Source organism: Dipodomys ordii, unplaced genomic scaffold, assembly GCF_000151885.1.
Source record: "Dipodomys ordii isolate 6190 unplaced genomic scaffold, Dord_2.0 Scaffold64, whole genome shotgun sequence".
In the NCBI taxonomy this organism is placed as follows: Eukaryota; Metazoa; Chordata; class Mammalia; order Rodentia; family Heteromyidae; genus Dipodomys; species Dipodomys ordii.
The window spans coordinates 4,821,722-4,837,658 of NW_012267280.1; the positions used below are offsets into that span (position 1 = coordinate 4,821,722).

Below are 15,937 nucleotides of genomic sequence, written 5' to 3' on the forward strand. Positions count from 1 at the left end.
ACAGCACTTAATAGTTTATAATCTAGTCGCGGTGACCCCCTTGTGGACGGGTCTTTCCACCTCAGTGCTTTTTAGGGGCTGCGTTTGTCCCCTTTGGAAGAAGAGCTCCAGGCTTCCTCCTTTCCCCTCGGCTTATCAGGATCCCGATGCCCTGCTTTTCCTGGCACATCTTCCAGTGTGACTGTCACCCAGCGCCAGAGCTCAGAACCATTTAGGTGATTTCCTCAGAGGCAGGAATGAACACCCCACATCCCTGAAAAGCCCGTGGATGAGCTTGGGGGAGGGGGATTGTGCCTGCATTGGCTCCTCTTCTCTGAAGTCCCTGTAGACTAGAATCCATCCTCCTGCTTAAATCTCTCCTTACCTTGCTTCTTCCTCATCAACCATTACCACTCTAGTCTGAACCACTTCTCTTCCCCAATCTCCTCCTCCACGCTGGCCTCCTAGACCTCCTCTCATCCCTTCTGCCCTCTTCTCCACAAGCTAAACTTTTTACAGCCTGTCCCTTCCCCCTGCCTGTGCCAGCCTGCAACACAACAAACCCCCAACTCTCCACGCTCCTGAGGGGGCAGGAGAGGCTGCTTCTGGATGGGAGATGGGCGGGGACACAAAGGTTCAGAGATAGGAAAGTTGAGTCCAGGGCTGCAGGACTGAGGCCTGGTCCCTTCAGCCTCTTTGAGCCAGCAAGCAGCCTCGCTTCACCAGAGGGGCTCAAGCTGCTTTGAGTCAAGTTTTTGATGAACTTTAGACCCTGATCAGTACAGACCAGTGGCACTGAGGGGGAGGGGAGAGGCTGAGTTAGGAGTGGGCAGGGTGGAAGGGGAGACCCCAGGACCTTGGGCTAGCTGGGACGCCTTCAGTCTCAGTTTCCTCTCTGATGGGGAGTAAGCACACCTGTGTGTGAGAAACAGAGAGGAACAGAGAATCTGCCAGGAGGTGGTAGAGCATGCCTGTAGTCCTGGCTGTTCAGGAGACTAAGATCTGAGGATCCTGGTTCCGAGTCAGCCAGGGTAGGGGAAAAAAAAATCACAGAACCTCTTTTCTCCAATGAACCACCAAAAAGCTGGAAGTGGAGCTGTGGCTCAAGTGGTAGAGCACCAGCATTAAAAGTGAAAAAGCTCAGAGATAGCACCCAGGCCCCGAGTTCCAGACCCCGGGACTAGCACAGAAAACAGAATTAGGAGCCAGAGAAAGTTGCATAGGTCAGACACTCATTCACGGTACCAGGCTGTCCTTACAGGTGGCTATGGAACCTTCCAGACCTCACAGAGGCCTGGAACACCTAAAACATGCGTGCGTGCACACACTGGTGCACACACACCCTCCACCTCTCCTGAGTTCAGCTGCTGGTGCTGGGGGTGGTCCATTCCCCTCCCCCAACTGTGCCCAGCAGAGGCTTCTACCTTATGCCCTAGCACTGAGGGGTGGGAAGAGAGCCATAACTGCCTGTGAGCTGCCCAGCCAACAGGGGATCTGTGTGCTTCTGAGTGCCCTGGCCCATGCACTAGACCATTGCTGGAGAGGGGGAGAATGTGTGTGCCTCAATTTCCCCACTGGCCAACCCTGCCCTGCAGTGCTGGGGAAGTTACCAAGTCAGGCTGAAATGGGCCACCAGTGTGGGGAGCGCTGGAAACCCAAACATCTAGCACTCATGTACCTTCTGCTGCTGCGAATGGCTGCCCCCATCCTGCACCATACACAGGTGCCGCGGGTCCCAAGCTCAGGGTCCCTGGGCAGGCTGGAACAGAGAGTGTATCGCTCTTACCCTCACCCTGTAGCACCATCTTTGGGGCTCCAGCCCCCCCTCTTTGCCAGTGTGCCACAGTCTACACCCCTGACTTGTAGCAACCCCATCTGTAGGAGCACAGACATCTCTCCTCTCTACCGCTCTTGTTTTTTCTCATTAGATCTTGAACTCAGGACCTCTGCTTGCTAGGCAGGCACTCAGTGGTGAGCCAGGCACCTCGCCTTTAAAGTTTTATTTTGTTGTATACGTTGCGCTGGTTCTTTTTGACATACAGCTTCACTTCTTGCCCAGGCTGGCGGGGATCACCACCCTCTTTGGGTGTGTGTGTTTGTTTGCTATAAGAACTGGGGGGACAAGCAGGCACTGGCCCCAATATAGGTGGAGAGATCTAGAGAAGTTTTTATTTTCCCCCCCTCCCTGGGCTGCCCTGGCACCTCAATCCTCCTGATCTCAGCTTGCCAAGTAGCTAGCATTAAAGCCACCAGTGCCAGACCCCTTTTGGGGTCTTTAAAAGAATTCTGTATAATTAGGGGTGTGTGTGTATGTGTGTGTGTGTGTGTGTGTGTGTGTGCGTGTGTGTAAGAGAGGGCTTCATTTTGTATCCCAGGCTGGCCTGGAACGAACTTGGGATCCAAGGCACTAGAACGCTGAGATTACAGGTATATGCTACCACACTTGCCTTCTATATTATTTTAAGGAGTGAACACACCCAAATTTAAATGGACTAGGAGAGAGGCTTCATTTCTTCCTTTTTTGTTAAACAAATGTTTTTCCTTTCTCCTCCAGAAAACATCTGCAGTTGAAAACTTCCTTCCTTCCTTTCTTCCTTCCTTCCTTCTTTCCTTCCTTCCTACTTTCCTTTCCTTTTCCTTTCTTTTCCCTTCCTTCCTTCCTTCCTTCCTTCCTCCTTCCTTCCTTTCTTTCTTTCTTTCTTCCTCCCCTCCCTCTCTCTTTCTTAAATAAAGGGCTGGAATTGTAGTGCCTCTGATTATCAAGGAGGGTACCCCAAGTTTGAACCCCAATACCACAAAAAAGAGCCTCTCGTGATGTGGGTGTCACCTGCTTTTCATCCCAGGGATTCACTTTAGTGAAGAAACCACATGATCTCTTTTGCTGGCTGCCTAGTACTCTGCTCTGTAATCCTTCTATTCATTATTTAACCACAACGGTCCAGCCCACATTTGGGCTCTTGGGAAACGTTTGCGGTCATGGGGGGCTGGGCGGGGCGCGGGCAAGCCACAGTGAATACTTCCACTTCCGGGACCTGACTTTATCTGTGGATTAATTCCCTAATAATTGCAATGTTTTGTCACACACACCCCATTTTCTGAGTTGGCCTTTTGGTCTTGTTTTTCTTATCACTGGTTTCTTTTCTGTCATCTTTTTCCAATTCATTTCCGACTGTCTGCTGGGTCTTGTGTGAATGTCTTTTTTAAAAATCAAAGCTATCTGTGTGTGTGTGTGTGTGTGTGTGTTTGCACAGCCAGTTTGCGCAGTGGAAGGGCTCATGATGGCGGGGGCGGGGCGGGGCGGGGGTAATCGCTGTGGTTGGTTGAACGTCCAGCTTGAGCTGCCACAGGATACCCCTACCTCCACTCCTCAACAGTCCAGCCCCTAGAAGGTGCCCCTAGGGAGAGCCAGGCCCAGGTGGGTGTGGAACCTCCCAGATAAGCCCTTGGAAGACTCAGAACTAATTTGAGAGTTCAGTCATTGAAATCTCTTACTTCCTGGCTGCTCTGGAGAGAGAAGAGGGAGGGAGAGAGGAAGGGAGGGAGGCCAGAGAGAGGTAGGAGGCTGGGCCTCTAGGAAAATATGGACAGTGCAGGTAGAGGGCAGGAGAAGGGACAAGCTGTGGACAGATAAGGGACTGAGAAGCCTCTGGGGACCCTCACTGGGAACAGGGGCTTGGCATGACCCTTCTTCCTGGAAAAGATACCACACTCTTGCCATTAGGGGACCTCATTTCTAACTGATCTAGGGTATAGGGTAGATACAAAGAGAATCAGAATATCTCCCCCACCCCATGCTGTGTGATATTGGCCAGGTTACTCACCCTCTCTGACCAGGAGATACTCAGAGCTATTCAGCCTGACAGGGATCAGGCACTGGGGGTTAGTTAGTGTTCCCCACATCCTGGTCTCCAGCAGCTGGTGGCTGGGGCAGAATGTGTTGCCAAGGAAACTGGTCATCATCCCAGCCGGAGACCAGGCTGTGTATTGAATTGTCTGCTCCATGAAGCCCCGTCTCAGGCTGGAGTGAGCACAGGAAATGGACGCAGGTGGTCAGAGGGAGGGGACAGCTCACTACCATCCTTGTTTCCTCTCCTGCCCTGTCCCAGGAGATACATATGGAGGGGCAGGCACACAAGGCACAAGTTGGGACTGGCGTGGAGGTAGTTTGGGGTGATGCTCCCTTGGTGTGGGACATGAGGAGAGGTGATGGTGGCACCTTAGGATTGTTTTTTGCCAGTGTGTGCTGACACTGGGGCTTGAACTCAGGCCTTACACGATCGCTTGGCTTTTTGGCTTAAGGTTGGCGTTCTACCACTTGAGTTACAGCTCTATTTCTGGCTTTTTGCTGGCTCACTGAGGAAAAATGTCATAGACTTTGCTGCTCAGGCTGGCTTTGAACCAAGAACCTCAGAGCTCAGCCTCCTGAGTAGCTAGGATGACATGTGAGCCCCCAGCACCTGGCCCTTGGCATCACTTCTTAGTCCAGTTCTAAGAATCCTGCAGCCATTGGCTCTCCTGTCTCTCCCTGCCTTTGGGGTGTTGATCCTGGGGCTGTCCTGGCCTTGGCCACTCCTATCCATGTCAGCCTGATATCATCCCCTTCTCTGGGCTTCTCTGATCCTCCCCAATGTCCCCAACACATGAATGTGGTCTGTCCCAGCAGGCTCTGAGACCAGTGCTATTCTGATCCACCCCTGGCACAGTGGTACTTGGAAATTGCCGAACAGATAAAGGAGCTAGAGAGTGAGTGAATGAATGATTGAGTGAGTGATTCAGTGAATGAATGAGTGTATAGTGAGCTAAAGGAATGAGGAATGAGCAAGTGGGTGAATGAATGAATGCATATGTAAATGAATGAGCGAGTGAATTACAGGGTGAATGAATACATGCATGCATGAATGAGTTATAGAGAAAATGAATGCCTGAATGAATGAATGAGGATCTATATGAGTGTGAATGAATGAATGAACAAGGGCCTGGGTGGATGAATGAATGAGGGAATGAATGAGTGAATGAAGGAATAAACGCATGCTGGGCTGCAGGCCTCTTGTGCTGCATTCACTCACAGCTCATGTCATTTTCTCATGGTCCCTGCTCAGTGGGGCCATCACCCTCTCCTACAGATGAGGACACCAGGGTCATGGGTCACTGTTCCACTTGATAAACCAGGAACCTGATGTCAGCGCTCTGCCCTGGGTGATGTCCAAGGCCACTGGCCCGTGGAGCCCCGCCCCCTCAGAACCCCGCCCCCGCGGAGCCACGCCCCGCGGAGCCACGCCCACTGCCAGCTGACCTGATCTGGAATGCTGAACAGCATCCCCAGGGCTCAGGGGTGCAGCTCTGCTCTGCCACCTCCCGGCCCCCATGACCAGCTGCAAAGAAATGCCAGTCACCCTGAGGTCTGCTGGCCATCGCTCCGAGCCACAACCACGCTGGTCCCCACATACTTTCCTCAGTCCATAGAACCAGCTCTGGCTGTGGCCACGGTGTCTTGTGTCTGTGACCCTGTGGCTGGGCTGGACTGGGCTGGACAGCGCCCCCAGTGATAGCCCAGTGCGGTTGCATATGGCTGGGGCTCCCACAGTCCCCACCCTCCACACCGCGGTAGGGAGGTCCCAGGCCCCCCCCCAGGTCAGCTCATACCGCAGAGGACAGAGGTCCGCAAACACAGCCCATGTCCAGTGTGTGCATAGACCCCACTGACCCAGCGGGAGGCACCCCATTTCCTAGCCTAGCTGCGTTCAAAGCTGCAGAGGAGAAGGGGCGGCTGCGAGGGAGTAAGAGGGTGGGAAGGAGGCATCCTTTCACCGCAGGAAAACAGAGTGAACAGGTGGCTCCAGCTCTGGCTGCACACAGGAATCTGGCTGAGCCACTGAGGCACTGTCTCCCCTCCCCCTCCCCACCTCTGAGAGCCAGCCCTGTCCCCCCTGCGGATCAATAGATCAATCGATGGCTGAGTTATGCACTCCACAGAGGCTGGGCTGGGGGTTCCCAATGTCCTGCTCAGCCCTTCAGGAGTGACTACCTCAGCAGGACCTAAGCTTGGGCTGAGACCTCCTTCTTAAGATCTTGCCACACCCACAAGGAGTAAGGGGGGGTTGCTAATCTCTGGACAACCTCTTGTCGACCCATTTTATGCTGGATGACAGAGGACTTCAGCTTCCACAAGCTCAGGGCTGGGCCTGAAGGAGGAACAGTGGCAGGGAGCTAGGGCTACCTGTAGGGAGTGAGAGGAAGGACTTCCTGGAGGAGGGGCCATTGCAATAAGCCTTTGAGGGAAGTATAGAAGTTCCCTGGCTGCTGGAGCAATCCAGTACTCTACTTATTATCAGTGTGTGTGTGTGTGTGTGTGTACACGCATGCTCAGGTACTGGGGCTTGAACTCAGGGCTTCGTGCTCTTGCTCAGCTTTTCTGCTCAAGGCTGACACGCTACCATTTGAGCCACACTTCCACGTCTTGATATTGCATGCTAATTTTCTGTCCTCTGCCCCTTTGGAAGATCCTAAGAAAGATGATAGACTTGGCACTGCTCTGACAGGGGATAGAACGTCATGGCCACACGGAACCCGCATCTCCCCCAGTCCCCAGATAGAGGCTGAGGAAGCTCATTCCAGCCTCACTTTACTCAAAACAATCTCTCTCTCTCTCTCTCTCTCTCTCTCTCTCTCTCTCTCTCTCTCTTTCTCTCTCCCTCTCCCTCTCCCCCCACCTCTCCTTTTGTTTTTTTTTTTTTTGGTGCCAGTCCTGGGGCTTGAACTCAGGGCTTGAGTGCTGTCCTTGGATGTCTTATGCTCGAGGCTAGAGCCACAGCGCCACTCTGGCATTTTTTTTTTTAAAGTCTCATAGACTTTCCTACCCAGACTGGTTTTGAACCAGGATCCTCAGATCTCAACCTCCTCAGTAGTTAGGATTACAGGTGTGAGCACCGTCTCCTGTTTTCACTCAGGATTTCAAAGCAGAAGGCAATTAGGACCTTCCTGTAGATGGGGAAAACAGGTTCAAGAATAATCCCCAGGGCAGCTGATCTCATCGCCACTGGCTGGGAAGCTTGATGACCCCAGTCACTTTCTAGAAAGGCAGAAAACAGAGGTACAGGAACTTGGGAGGCAAGTCCACGGGCGCGAAGGACACCCTGACCTTGGCAGTTCCTGACACACCTGCCCCGTTTGCCTCCTTTGCTCCCAGCCCCCAACCCACACAGCCCAATCCCGCAATCTTCTTCAGAACTTGGGCAAAGATGGCGCCCTCTGCCAGCATCAGCAAGAACTGCAGGACAATGGAGTTTACAGATTTCCTGGCCTTTTCACGCAAGGCAGGCCCTCTACCACTTGAGCCACAGCTCTACTTCTGACTTTACGTTGCTTCATTGGAGATAAAGAGTCTCTCAGGCTAGTCTGCTAGGGCTGGCTTTGAACGGCGATTCTCAGATCTCAGCCTCCTGAGTAGCTGACAGGCATGCGCTCCTGACACATCCAGCAGGCTGACTCTAAGATCAGAGAGTCTCCAAATCCCAGCCTTGAGTCTTCTAATGCTTGTCCCTGCAGTCTGAGGGGGAAGGAAGGAAGGAAGGGGGGAGGGAAGGAGGGGGTGAGGAGTGCTTCCCTCCCTGGGGACCCTGTTCAGAGTGGCCTCATTGTCATCAGTGAAACAGGTGGGGAGAAGAAAAGGGGAGGGGGAGATACTTGAGCCTGTGCAAAGGCCCTGGGACTGGGCTGGGTATACAAGCAGACTTACTTGCCCATGGTCCCAGAGGAAGTCTGCCGGCTTCCCATGGCAAATAACCCACAAGGCCACTCCACTGCCCAACCAATAGTGGGGCCCGTTAGTGAGGGTGGGAGGGAGGACTAGACCAGGCAGAGGTGAAGAGAGGAGGGTGGACAGGTGTAATGGGAAGTCTGCGGCTGCAGGGGGACTTGCCAGAGGCAATGGTGGGAAAGTGCTGGTGGTGGCAGAGGGGAGGGGAGGAGGAAGGGGGGGAGGAAGGGGAGGAGGAAGGGGAGGAAAGTGGTACTGGCTCTGGCAGTGAGTGGCGTAGAGTTGATGTGCGTGGAGTTGAGGGAGGATGGGAGGAGGTGATGGATGTGGAAGGGATAAAAGAAGAGCTGGTAGAAGAGGATGGTGGAGGAGACGAAGAGGAGGAGGGATGGAGGAGGAAGGAGAAGGATGGGGAGGGAGAGGACTCAGGAGAATCGGATGGCAGGAAGACACTGGAGCTGGAGGTGAGCGGGCTGGTGTGTGTGGGATCTGGGGCTGGGTAGGGTGGCCACAGAGGGTGGAGGGGAGAGCCGTGGTGGTGACAGGTCCTGTGGGGTTGGGTGACAGGGTATCTGGACCCGCGTGGTGCTGGGGATGAGTGTGGTGCTCCCCCTGCCCTGCTTTCCCAGCCTGCTTCCTTCACCATTTTCCTTCCTGGGGGAGGATGGCCCTGGGGTGCCCAGTGCCCAGCCTCGGGCTTTCGAAGCCTCACCCCCACCTCTGCAGGGGCAGTGGGGGATGGGCCGGTGACAAAAGCTGCTCCCGGTAAACAGCTCCAACTGGAACAGGATCGATCCTGGCTGGAAACAGCTGTAATTAGATTGAACGCAGGCAAGGGGGCGCGGCCCAGCCTCTTTTCTGCTGCCTTCAACAAAAAAAAAATGAAGAAGCCGAAGTTTTGCTTCCCGATTCCAGCCTGAGCCCAGCCCCTCCCCCAGCCTCCATCTCTAGGGTCCCCGTGAGAGACTCCAAGGGGACCCCAGCGGCCTGGGCTGGATGAGGCCATTGGTTTCTGCCTCACTATCAGCTGGGCAACCCTGGGCCAGTGGCTTGCCTTGTCTGTGTAAAAAAGGAGAAACATTATTCCTTATGGAACTATTATGATAAAGACTGAATGGCAGGCTCATGCCTATAATCCTAGCGACACAGGAAGCTGAGATCTGAGATTCCAAACCAGCCAGGGCAGGAAGTCAGTAAGACTCTTACCTCTCCAATTAACCAGTGGAAGTTTGGCTGAAATAGAGCACCAGCCTTGAGCAAAAGAGATGGAGGACCTCAGTGCAAAGCCCAGTTCAGGCACATTCACACACACACACACACACACATTTGAAGTTTACAACAGGTGTACCAAAAGGGTCTTCATTTGAATTTAAAAGTCTGGGTTGAGTTTCAAGTTTTCTTCTGGAAAACTGGCTGCCTGAGACTGTGGGGCCTTTCAAAAATGGGGTGCCTGGCCCCTTCCTGTGGTCTTCTCTGGGTGGGCCAGTCCTAAAGAGGCGCAAGGCTGAGACGGGTCCTTGAGTTTCTGCCACTGTCCTCTTCCTCCCCCATCACTCTTTTTCTCCCTCCTTCCCTTCCTTCCCTTCCTTCCTTCCCTTCCTTCCTTCCTTCCTTCCTTCCTTCCTTCCTTCCTTCCTTCCTCTCTTCCTTCCTTCCTCTCTTCCTTTCCCTCCCTCCCTCCCTCCCTCCCTCCCTTCCTTCCCTCTTTTGTCCCTTAGTTTGAACTCAGGGCCTTGCTTATTTAGGTGCTCTATCACTTGAGCGACATCTTCAGCCTTTTTTGTTTTTTATATAGAATCTGGCTCTTCACTCCCAACTGGCCTGGCCTGTGATCTTCCCACAGTAGCTGAGATGACAGGCGCAGGCTACCACACCCAGCTTTTTGTGTTAAACTGGAGTCTTGGAGTCCTGCTATTTGCCAGGGCTGGCCTTAATGACCCCACCACCACCCTCAGCCTTTTTTTTTTTTTTTTTTGCCAGTCATGGGGCTTGAACACTGGGCCTGGGTGCTGTCCCTCAGTTCTTTAGCTCAAGGCGAGCGCTCTACCACTTGAGCCACAGCACCACTTCTGGTTTTCGGGTGGTTAATTGGAGATAAAATCTCATAGACATTCCTGCTAGGGCTGGCTTTGAACCATGATCCTCAGATCTCACCCTCCTGAGTAGCTAGGATTACAGGTGTGAGTCACAGGTACCCCGCTTCCCCTAAGTCTCTTGGATAGCTGAAATTGCAGGAGTGAGCCCTTGGTGCCTGGCTTGTTCTCTTTTCTTTTCTTTTGCCAGTCCTGGGTCTTAAACTCAGGGCCTGGGCACTGTCCCTGAGCTTCATTTGCTCAAGGCTAGCACTCTCTATCACTTGAGCCACAAAGCCACTTCCGGCTTTTCTATGTATGTGGTACTGAGGAATCAAACCCAGGGCTTCATCTATGCTAGACAAGCACTCTACCACTAAACCACATTCCCAGCCCTGTTTTGCTTGCCTGCTTGCTTGCTTGCCTTCTTTCTTTCTTTCTTTCTTTCTCTCTCTCTCTCTCTTTCTTCTTTCCTTTCCTTTCCTTTCCTTTCCTTTCCTTTCCTTTCCTTTTTGTCTGAGACAGAGACTCAAACTTGGTATCTGATGATTTTGACCATTAGCTGGCACTCTACCACCTGAACCATACCTCCAACCCCTGTTTTGCTTTCTTGAGCGAGTTTCACTATATAATCCAAGCTTGCCTGTAACTCTATTCTTAGCCTCCCAAGCATTATGCTATCATACCCAGCTTATTGTTTTGGTATGTGTGTGTGTGTAGTTTGTGTGTATGTGTGTGTTGGTATTGGGGCTTGGACTCAGGGCCTTGGCACTGTCCCTTAGCTTTTCCATTCAAAGCTAGTATTCTATCACTTGAGTCACACCTTCACTTCCATAGTTTTCCCCTGGTTAATTGGAGATAATAGTCTCACAGACTTGCCTCCTCTGGGCTGGCTTTGAGCTTTGATTCTCAGATCTCAGCCTCTTGAATAGCTAGGATTACAGGCATGAGCCATTTCATATTAATTGTCCCTTTAAATAATACACTGTGCTTTGTTACATTTTTTTGAAATCAACATTCTCTCTCTCTCTCTCTCTCTCTCACACACACACACACACACACACAGAGTGTGATTTTTTCTAACATGTCCAATGACCTGCAACTGTCTTATTTAATCATAGAACCTGAAGCAGCCAATTAGAACCTCTGAGTGTCCCCAGAGGAAGGTGACATGTCAGTTCACACTCTCCAGGCGAAGCCCCTGTCCTCAAGGAATGAGTCACAAGGCACAGGAACACTCATTTATTTTTGCAGTCATCTACGGACATCGATCTAGCACGCCATCTGTTCTGGAACCAAAAGAAAAGCAAGCTCACTGTGCTGCCCTACAATCCCATTGGACCACAAGGGCTTCCTTCCTTGAAGAAGGGGCTAGGAGCAGGGACGGCAGGGCACTCACTACCACACCTAGGGGTGCCCAGCAGTGGGATGAGGCCTTTGCGGATAGGAGATGGGGGTCATTCTCTCCCTCCAAAGTCAGATTCTATTTATTTATTTACTTATTTATGGATTAGCCAGTCCTGGAGCTTGAACTCAGGTCCTGGGTGCCATCCCTTAGCTTTTCCCACTCAAGGCTGGCATGCTACCACTTCAGCCACACCTCCACTTCTGACTATTTTTGTTTGTCAGTTGTGGGGCTTGGACTCTGAGCCTAGGCACTGTCCCTCCGCTCTTTGGCTCAAAGCGAGTGCTCTACCACTTGAGCCACAGCACTACTTCTGGTTTTCTGGTGGTTCATTGGAGATAAGAGTCTCATGGATTTTCCTGCCTTGGCTGGCTTTGAACTGCGATTCCATTCTCAAATCTCAGCCTCCTGAGTAGTTAGGATTGTAGGCCTGAGCCACCAGCGCCCAACCTCACTTCTAACTTTTTTGGAGTTAGGAGTCTCATGGACTTTTCTGCCAAGGCTAGCTTTGAAGTTCAGTGCTCAGATCTCAGCCTCCTGAGAACCTTGGGTTATAGGCAGGAGCCACTGTTGCATAGCCAAGCTGACCTTCTGATCAAGTTCAAATTGATGTCCCAAATATCCCCAGGCTTGTGGAGCTTGGCCCCTCCCTCTCCCTCTCTGAGCGCTCATTCTTTGGATCTGTGGGCCCTGTAGGGCCTCTGGGTTTGTAGAGAAGCCAGGTCTAAGGGGGAGAGGACCTCAGGTACCCCCAGGTAGTCAGGCCTTGCAGGAACCTGGTTGCTGGGGTCTAGAGGTGCACTCCAGGAAAAAGTGAGTCATTCCTAGGGAGTTACGCCCCCCCCCCCCCCGTCTCCCTGTCACAGGTTTCTGGCTGGCAGTGGGGAACCCTTGCCCGCTGGAGTAGGGGGTAAGTGGTGGAGGATGGAGACCATGGAGGGGGTGGGGTTTGATGGCTATACCTGGAGTTACACTCATATGGTGTCCCCTTTCTTTGTCTCCTTTCTACCCTATCTGCTTGCCCTTGTCTGTTCCTACCTGCTCTGTCTCTATCTCTCTCCTGCGAATCTTGCTGACCTCACCACTGGGTATTTCTGTCTGTCTGGGGGTGGGGGGGCCCCTCTTTCCTTGCCCTGCTGGTACCGGGTCCCTGTCTCTCCCCTGCCTGTCCCGGATCCCTGTCCCTCTGCACCTGTCCCTGATCCCTGTCCCTCCCTGTCTCTCTCTCCCCACATGGTCTTGTTCTCCGGTCTTTGACTCTCCTTCCCGGCCTGTCCCTATTTCTGTCTCCTTCCTATCCTGTTTGTCTGGGGTCCCTGTTCCTCCTGGCTCTTCTTGTCTCTGGGTCTCTGTCCCTCCCCTGCTTTTCCCTATCTTTGCCACTTTCCTGTCCTGCTGGGCCTGGGTCCATCCCTCCCTCCCCACCTGTCCTCCACCCCATCCCTGGTCCCTCCCCGGCCTGTCCGTCCCTCTCTCTCCATCCTGTGTCACAGCCTGCAAGCGCAAGGAGCAGGAGCAGCAGAAGGAGCGGGCTCTGCAGCCCAAGAAACAGCGGCTGGTGTTCACAGATCTGCAGCGCCGCACGCTCATCGCCATCTTCAAGGAGAACAAGCGCCCGTCCAAGGAGATGCAGGTCACCATCTCCCAGCAGCTTGGCCTGGAGCTCAACACTGTCAGCAACTTCTTCATGAACGCCCGGCGCCGCTGCATGAACCGCTGGGCCGAGGAGCCCGGTGCCACCCCTGGCGGCCCTGCCAGTGCCACTGCCACCTTCTCCAAGGCCTGAACCGCCTGGCCAAGCCCCACTGGCTGGCCAGGCCTCCCCCCCACCTTCCTCCCCCACCCCCGGGAGGGGATCGCACACCTGGCTCCCCCCAGGCACAAAGGGCCCCTTCCCCATTCACTACCCCAAAAGGAAGCCCCACCCCACCCCGGGGGGCAGAGACAGGACAGAATGGGGTTTCCTAGCCCCCTCTCCATTCAGGACACACACGGGGCCTCAAGGAAAACCAGGGCTTCCTGTGTGTCCCCACCCCCCAAAGCGGGTCAAGAAGCACATACTAGAAATATAAACCGGGTATTAAAAAAAAAAATAAGATTCCCCCTCCTTTGCCAGGCCCAGGCCCTCCTGCCTTCCTGCTCCCCTCCCTAGCTTTTACTGTGCCCCACTGTGTCCCCAAGAACTCAGCTTCTTCCCAAGTGGCCAAAACCCTGTCAAGCTGGATCCTCAGAGTGCCCCCCCAACCGACCCTCTCCACCGGCAGGAAGGCTTGCCACAGCCAAGACCCCAGCTGCCCCCTCCCCATGGCCAGGACTCTTTGTGCCAACAATTGCCTGCCTTAAAGCCGGGGGAGGGGGCCTGGGGTCTTCGCCCTTCCCGCCCCCCCCATCCCAAACCCAAGGGGTGGCAGCGCCAACATGCGGGTAAATTCCAGAAACTTCCCTCTCCCCACCTCCCCCAGCACCCCTGGTCTAGTTCACTTTAACTTTCCGCACCTTGATAAATGCCACACAGGGAAAATAACCAAAACCCACAGCGCTGGAACCAGAAGAGGACACGGCTGCACTCACTGAAAGCACCGCCCCACCTCCCCCAGTGCCGCGGGGCGCTCTGAATTTTCTGCCATCCATCATCCCTCGTGGGGTGCACAACTGGGTCCCACTCAACGAGGAACTGGAGTGGTGAACCTCAAGTTTGATGCTGAAGAAGTTGGAATCTTCTTTTCCAATTTTTGCCAAAAAAAAATACCAAGGAGGGGAAAGGGTTAGAAATGAAGACAAACACTGTGCTCCCCCTTTTTCTGGGAGCACCCCAATTTCCACTTGGGCTCATTTCCTCTGGGTGACTTCCAAGACTGGCTACAGTTGGATTTCCAAGAGCCCACTCACCTGGGGCTCGAGATGGGGGGGGGGCGCTGGAAGAACCCTCTCCACAAACTCTTCCCCTCCCCTCAATGGCTGCCTCCCAGGGAGGGGCCACCCGTGTCCCTGAGACCCCCACCCCCAAGGTAAAGGCTACCTCACTCAAAGTTCATGTCTGTGATTGGAGAAATCACGCCTGATACCAAAGATTTCCCTCCCCTCCCCCCAAGGATTTGTGCTGGACCCTAGGGTTCCCGCCCCCCACCCCAGAGAGAGAGAGAGAGAGAGAGAGAAAGAGAGAGAGAGAGAGAGGGGAAGGGAAGATGATAGCGAGGTCGATGAGTGCCTTTTTCTTGAACCAAAGATGTGTGCGGTGTGTCCTCTGTCCTTATCGACTCGCTGTTTCCCCAGATCGACATAATGCTTCTAGAACCTTCTGGTGTGGGAGCAGAATCCTGAGTGAAGCGTCCCCTTCCCCCCCCCCCCCATACATCACACACACACACACACACACAGAGGCATGCACAGGATACACACCCACACAGACACGTGCACACAGATCCTGTGTCTATTTCTGCAGTCCCAGGGTGCTAGAAGGTTTGTTCTGGGTCGGTCTCAGGCCCCCTCCTTCTTGCCCCTCCCTGATACCTGGGACCCCCTTTTCTCTCCCCCACGCCCCCCGTTCCTGATGGATGGCTCTAGGACTCTTGTCCCCTCTGCTGGGTGAGCCCCTTCCCCATGCCCAGCCTTCAAGACCCCAAAGTCAGGTACAAGGGGCTTCTTGTATCCCTGTTGGACGTGGGAAGGGGCTGCCTGTGTTCTTCTGCTTCTGACCAACTGGTTAGACCAGTGAACCCTCGCTATCACCTAAATGGCCCTGAACCCTCTATTATTATTACTATTATTATTTATTTGCCAGTACTGAGGCTTGAGCTCAGTTTGCTGTTCCTTAGTTCCCCCACCCACCTACCCAAGGTTAGCACTCTACCACTTTAGCCAGATCTCTACTTCTGGCTTTTTGGTGGTTAATTGGAGATAAGAGTCTTCTGAGCCTTCTGATTACCTAGGAATACAAGTGTGTGCCATCAGAGCCCAGCTGTCTTCTGCTTCTTTTCCTTCCTCCGTTCTCTCCTTCCTTCCTCCCTTTTTCTCTTCCTTCTTAACTTCCACCATTCCTCCCTTCTTTTTCTTCTTTTTCTCCCTTTTCTCTCTATCCCTCTTTCTCCCTCTCTCCCCTTCCCACTTCTTTTCTTTCTGTGTCAATCTTGGGCATAGGACCTACCCTTAGCCTAATCCCATGCCAAGCAAACACTTTTCTACTCCCAGCCTTTTAGTCTAGTTTTTTTTTTTTAGTCCAGTTGTGGGCCTGAACTCTGGGCCTGGGCGCTGTCCCTCAGCTCTTCAGCTCAAGGCTAGCGCTCTACCACTTGAGCCAGAGCGCCACTTCCGGCTTTTTTCTTATGTGGTGCTGAGGAATCGAACCCAGGGCCTCATGCATGCAAGGCAAGTGCTCTACCACTGAGCCACCTTCCCAGCCCCTTAGTCTAGTTTTTTGTTTGTTGTTTTGTCTGTCACGGGGCTTGATCTCAGGGCCTGGGTGCTGTCCCTGAGCTCTTTTGCTCAAGGCTAGTGCTCTACCACTTGGAGCCCACAGCTCCACTTCTGGTTTTCTGGTTGTTATTAGAGATAAGAGTCTCTGGGACTTTCCTGCCAGGGCCGGCTTCAAATCTTGATCCTCAGATCTCAGCCTCATGAGTAGCTAGGATTACAGGCATGAGCCACCAGTGTCTGGCCCTTTTAGATACTTTTCAAACACCGTCACACACACACCAACACACACACCAATACACACACACACACACA

General features: G+C 53.3%; 1 protein-coding gene across 1 annotated transcript in view; it reads left to right on the forward strand.

The window, feature by feature from the left end:
• Positions 1 to 12,998, forward strand: part of Onecut3 (one cut homeobox 3) — a gene marked incomplete at its 5' end in the record, with an annotated part of 18,483 nt that extends 5,485 nt beyond the window's left edge. Inside the window, one exon of the mRNA XM_013022699.1 lies at positions 12,706 to 12,998. Within this exon, the coding sequence (XP_012878153.1) occupies positions 12,706 to 12,998 (293 nt within the window). The remainder of the gene's footprint in view (positions 1 to 12,705) is intronic.
• Positions 12,999 to 15,937: the final 2,939 nt, after the last annotated feature.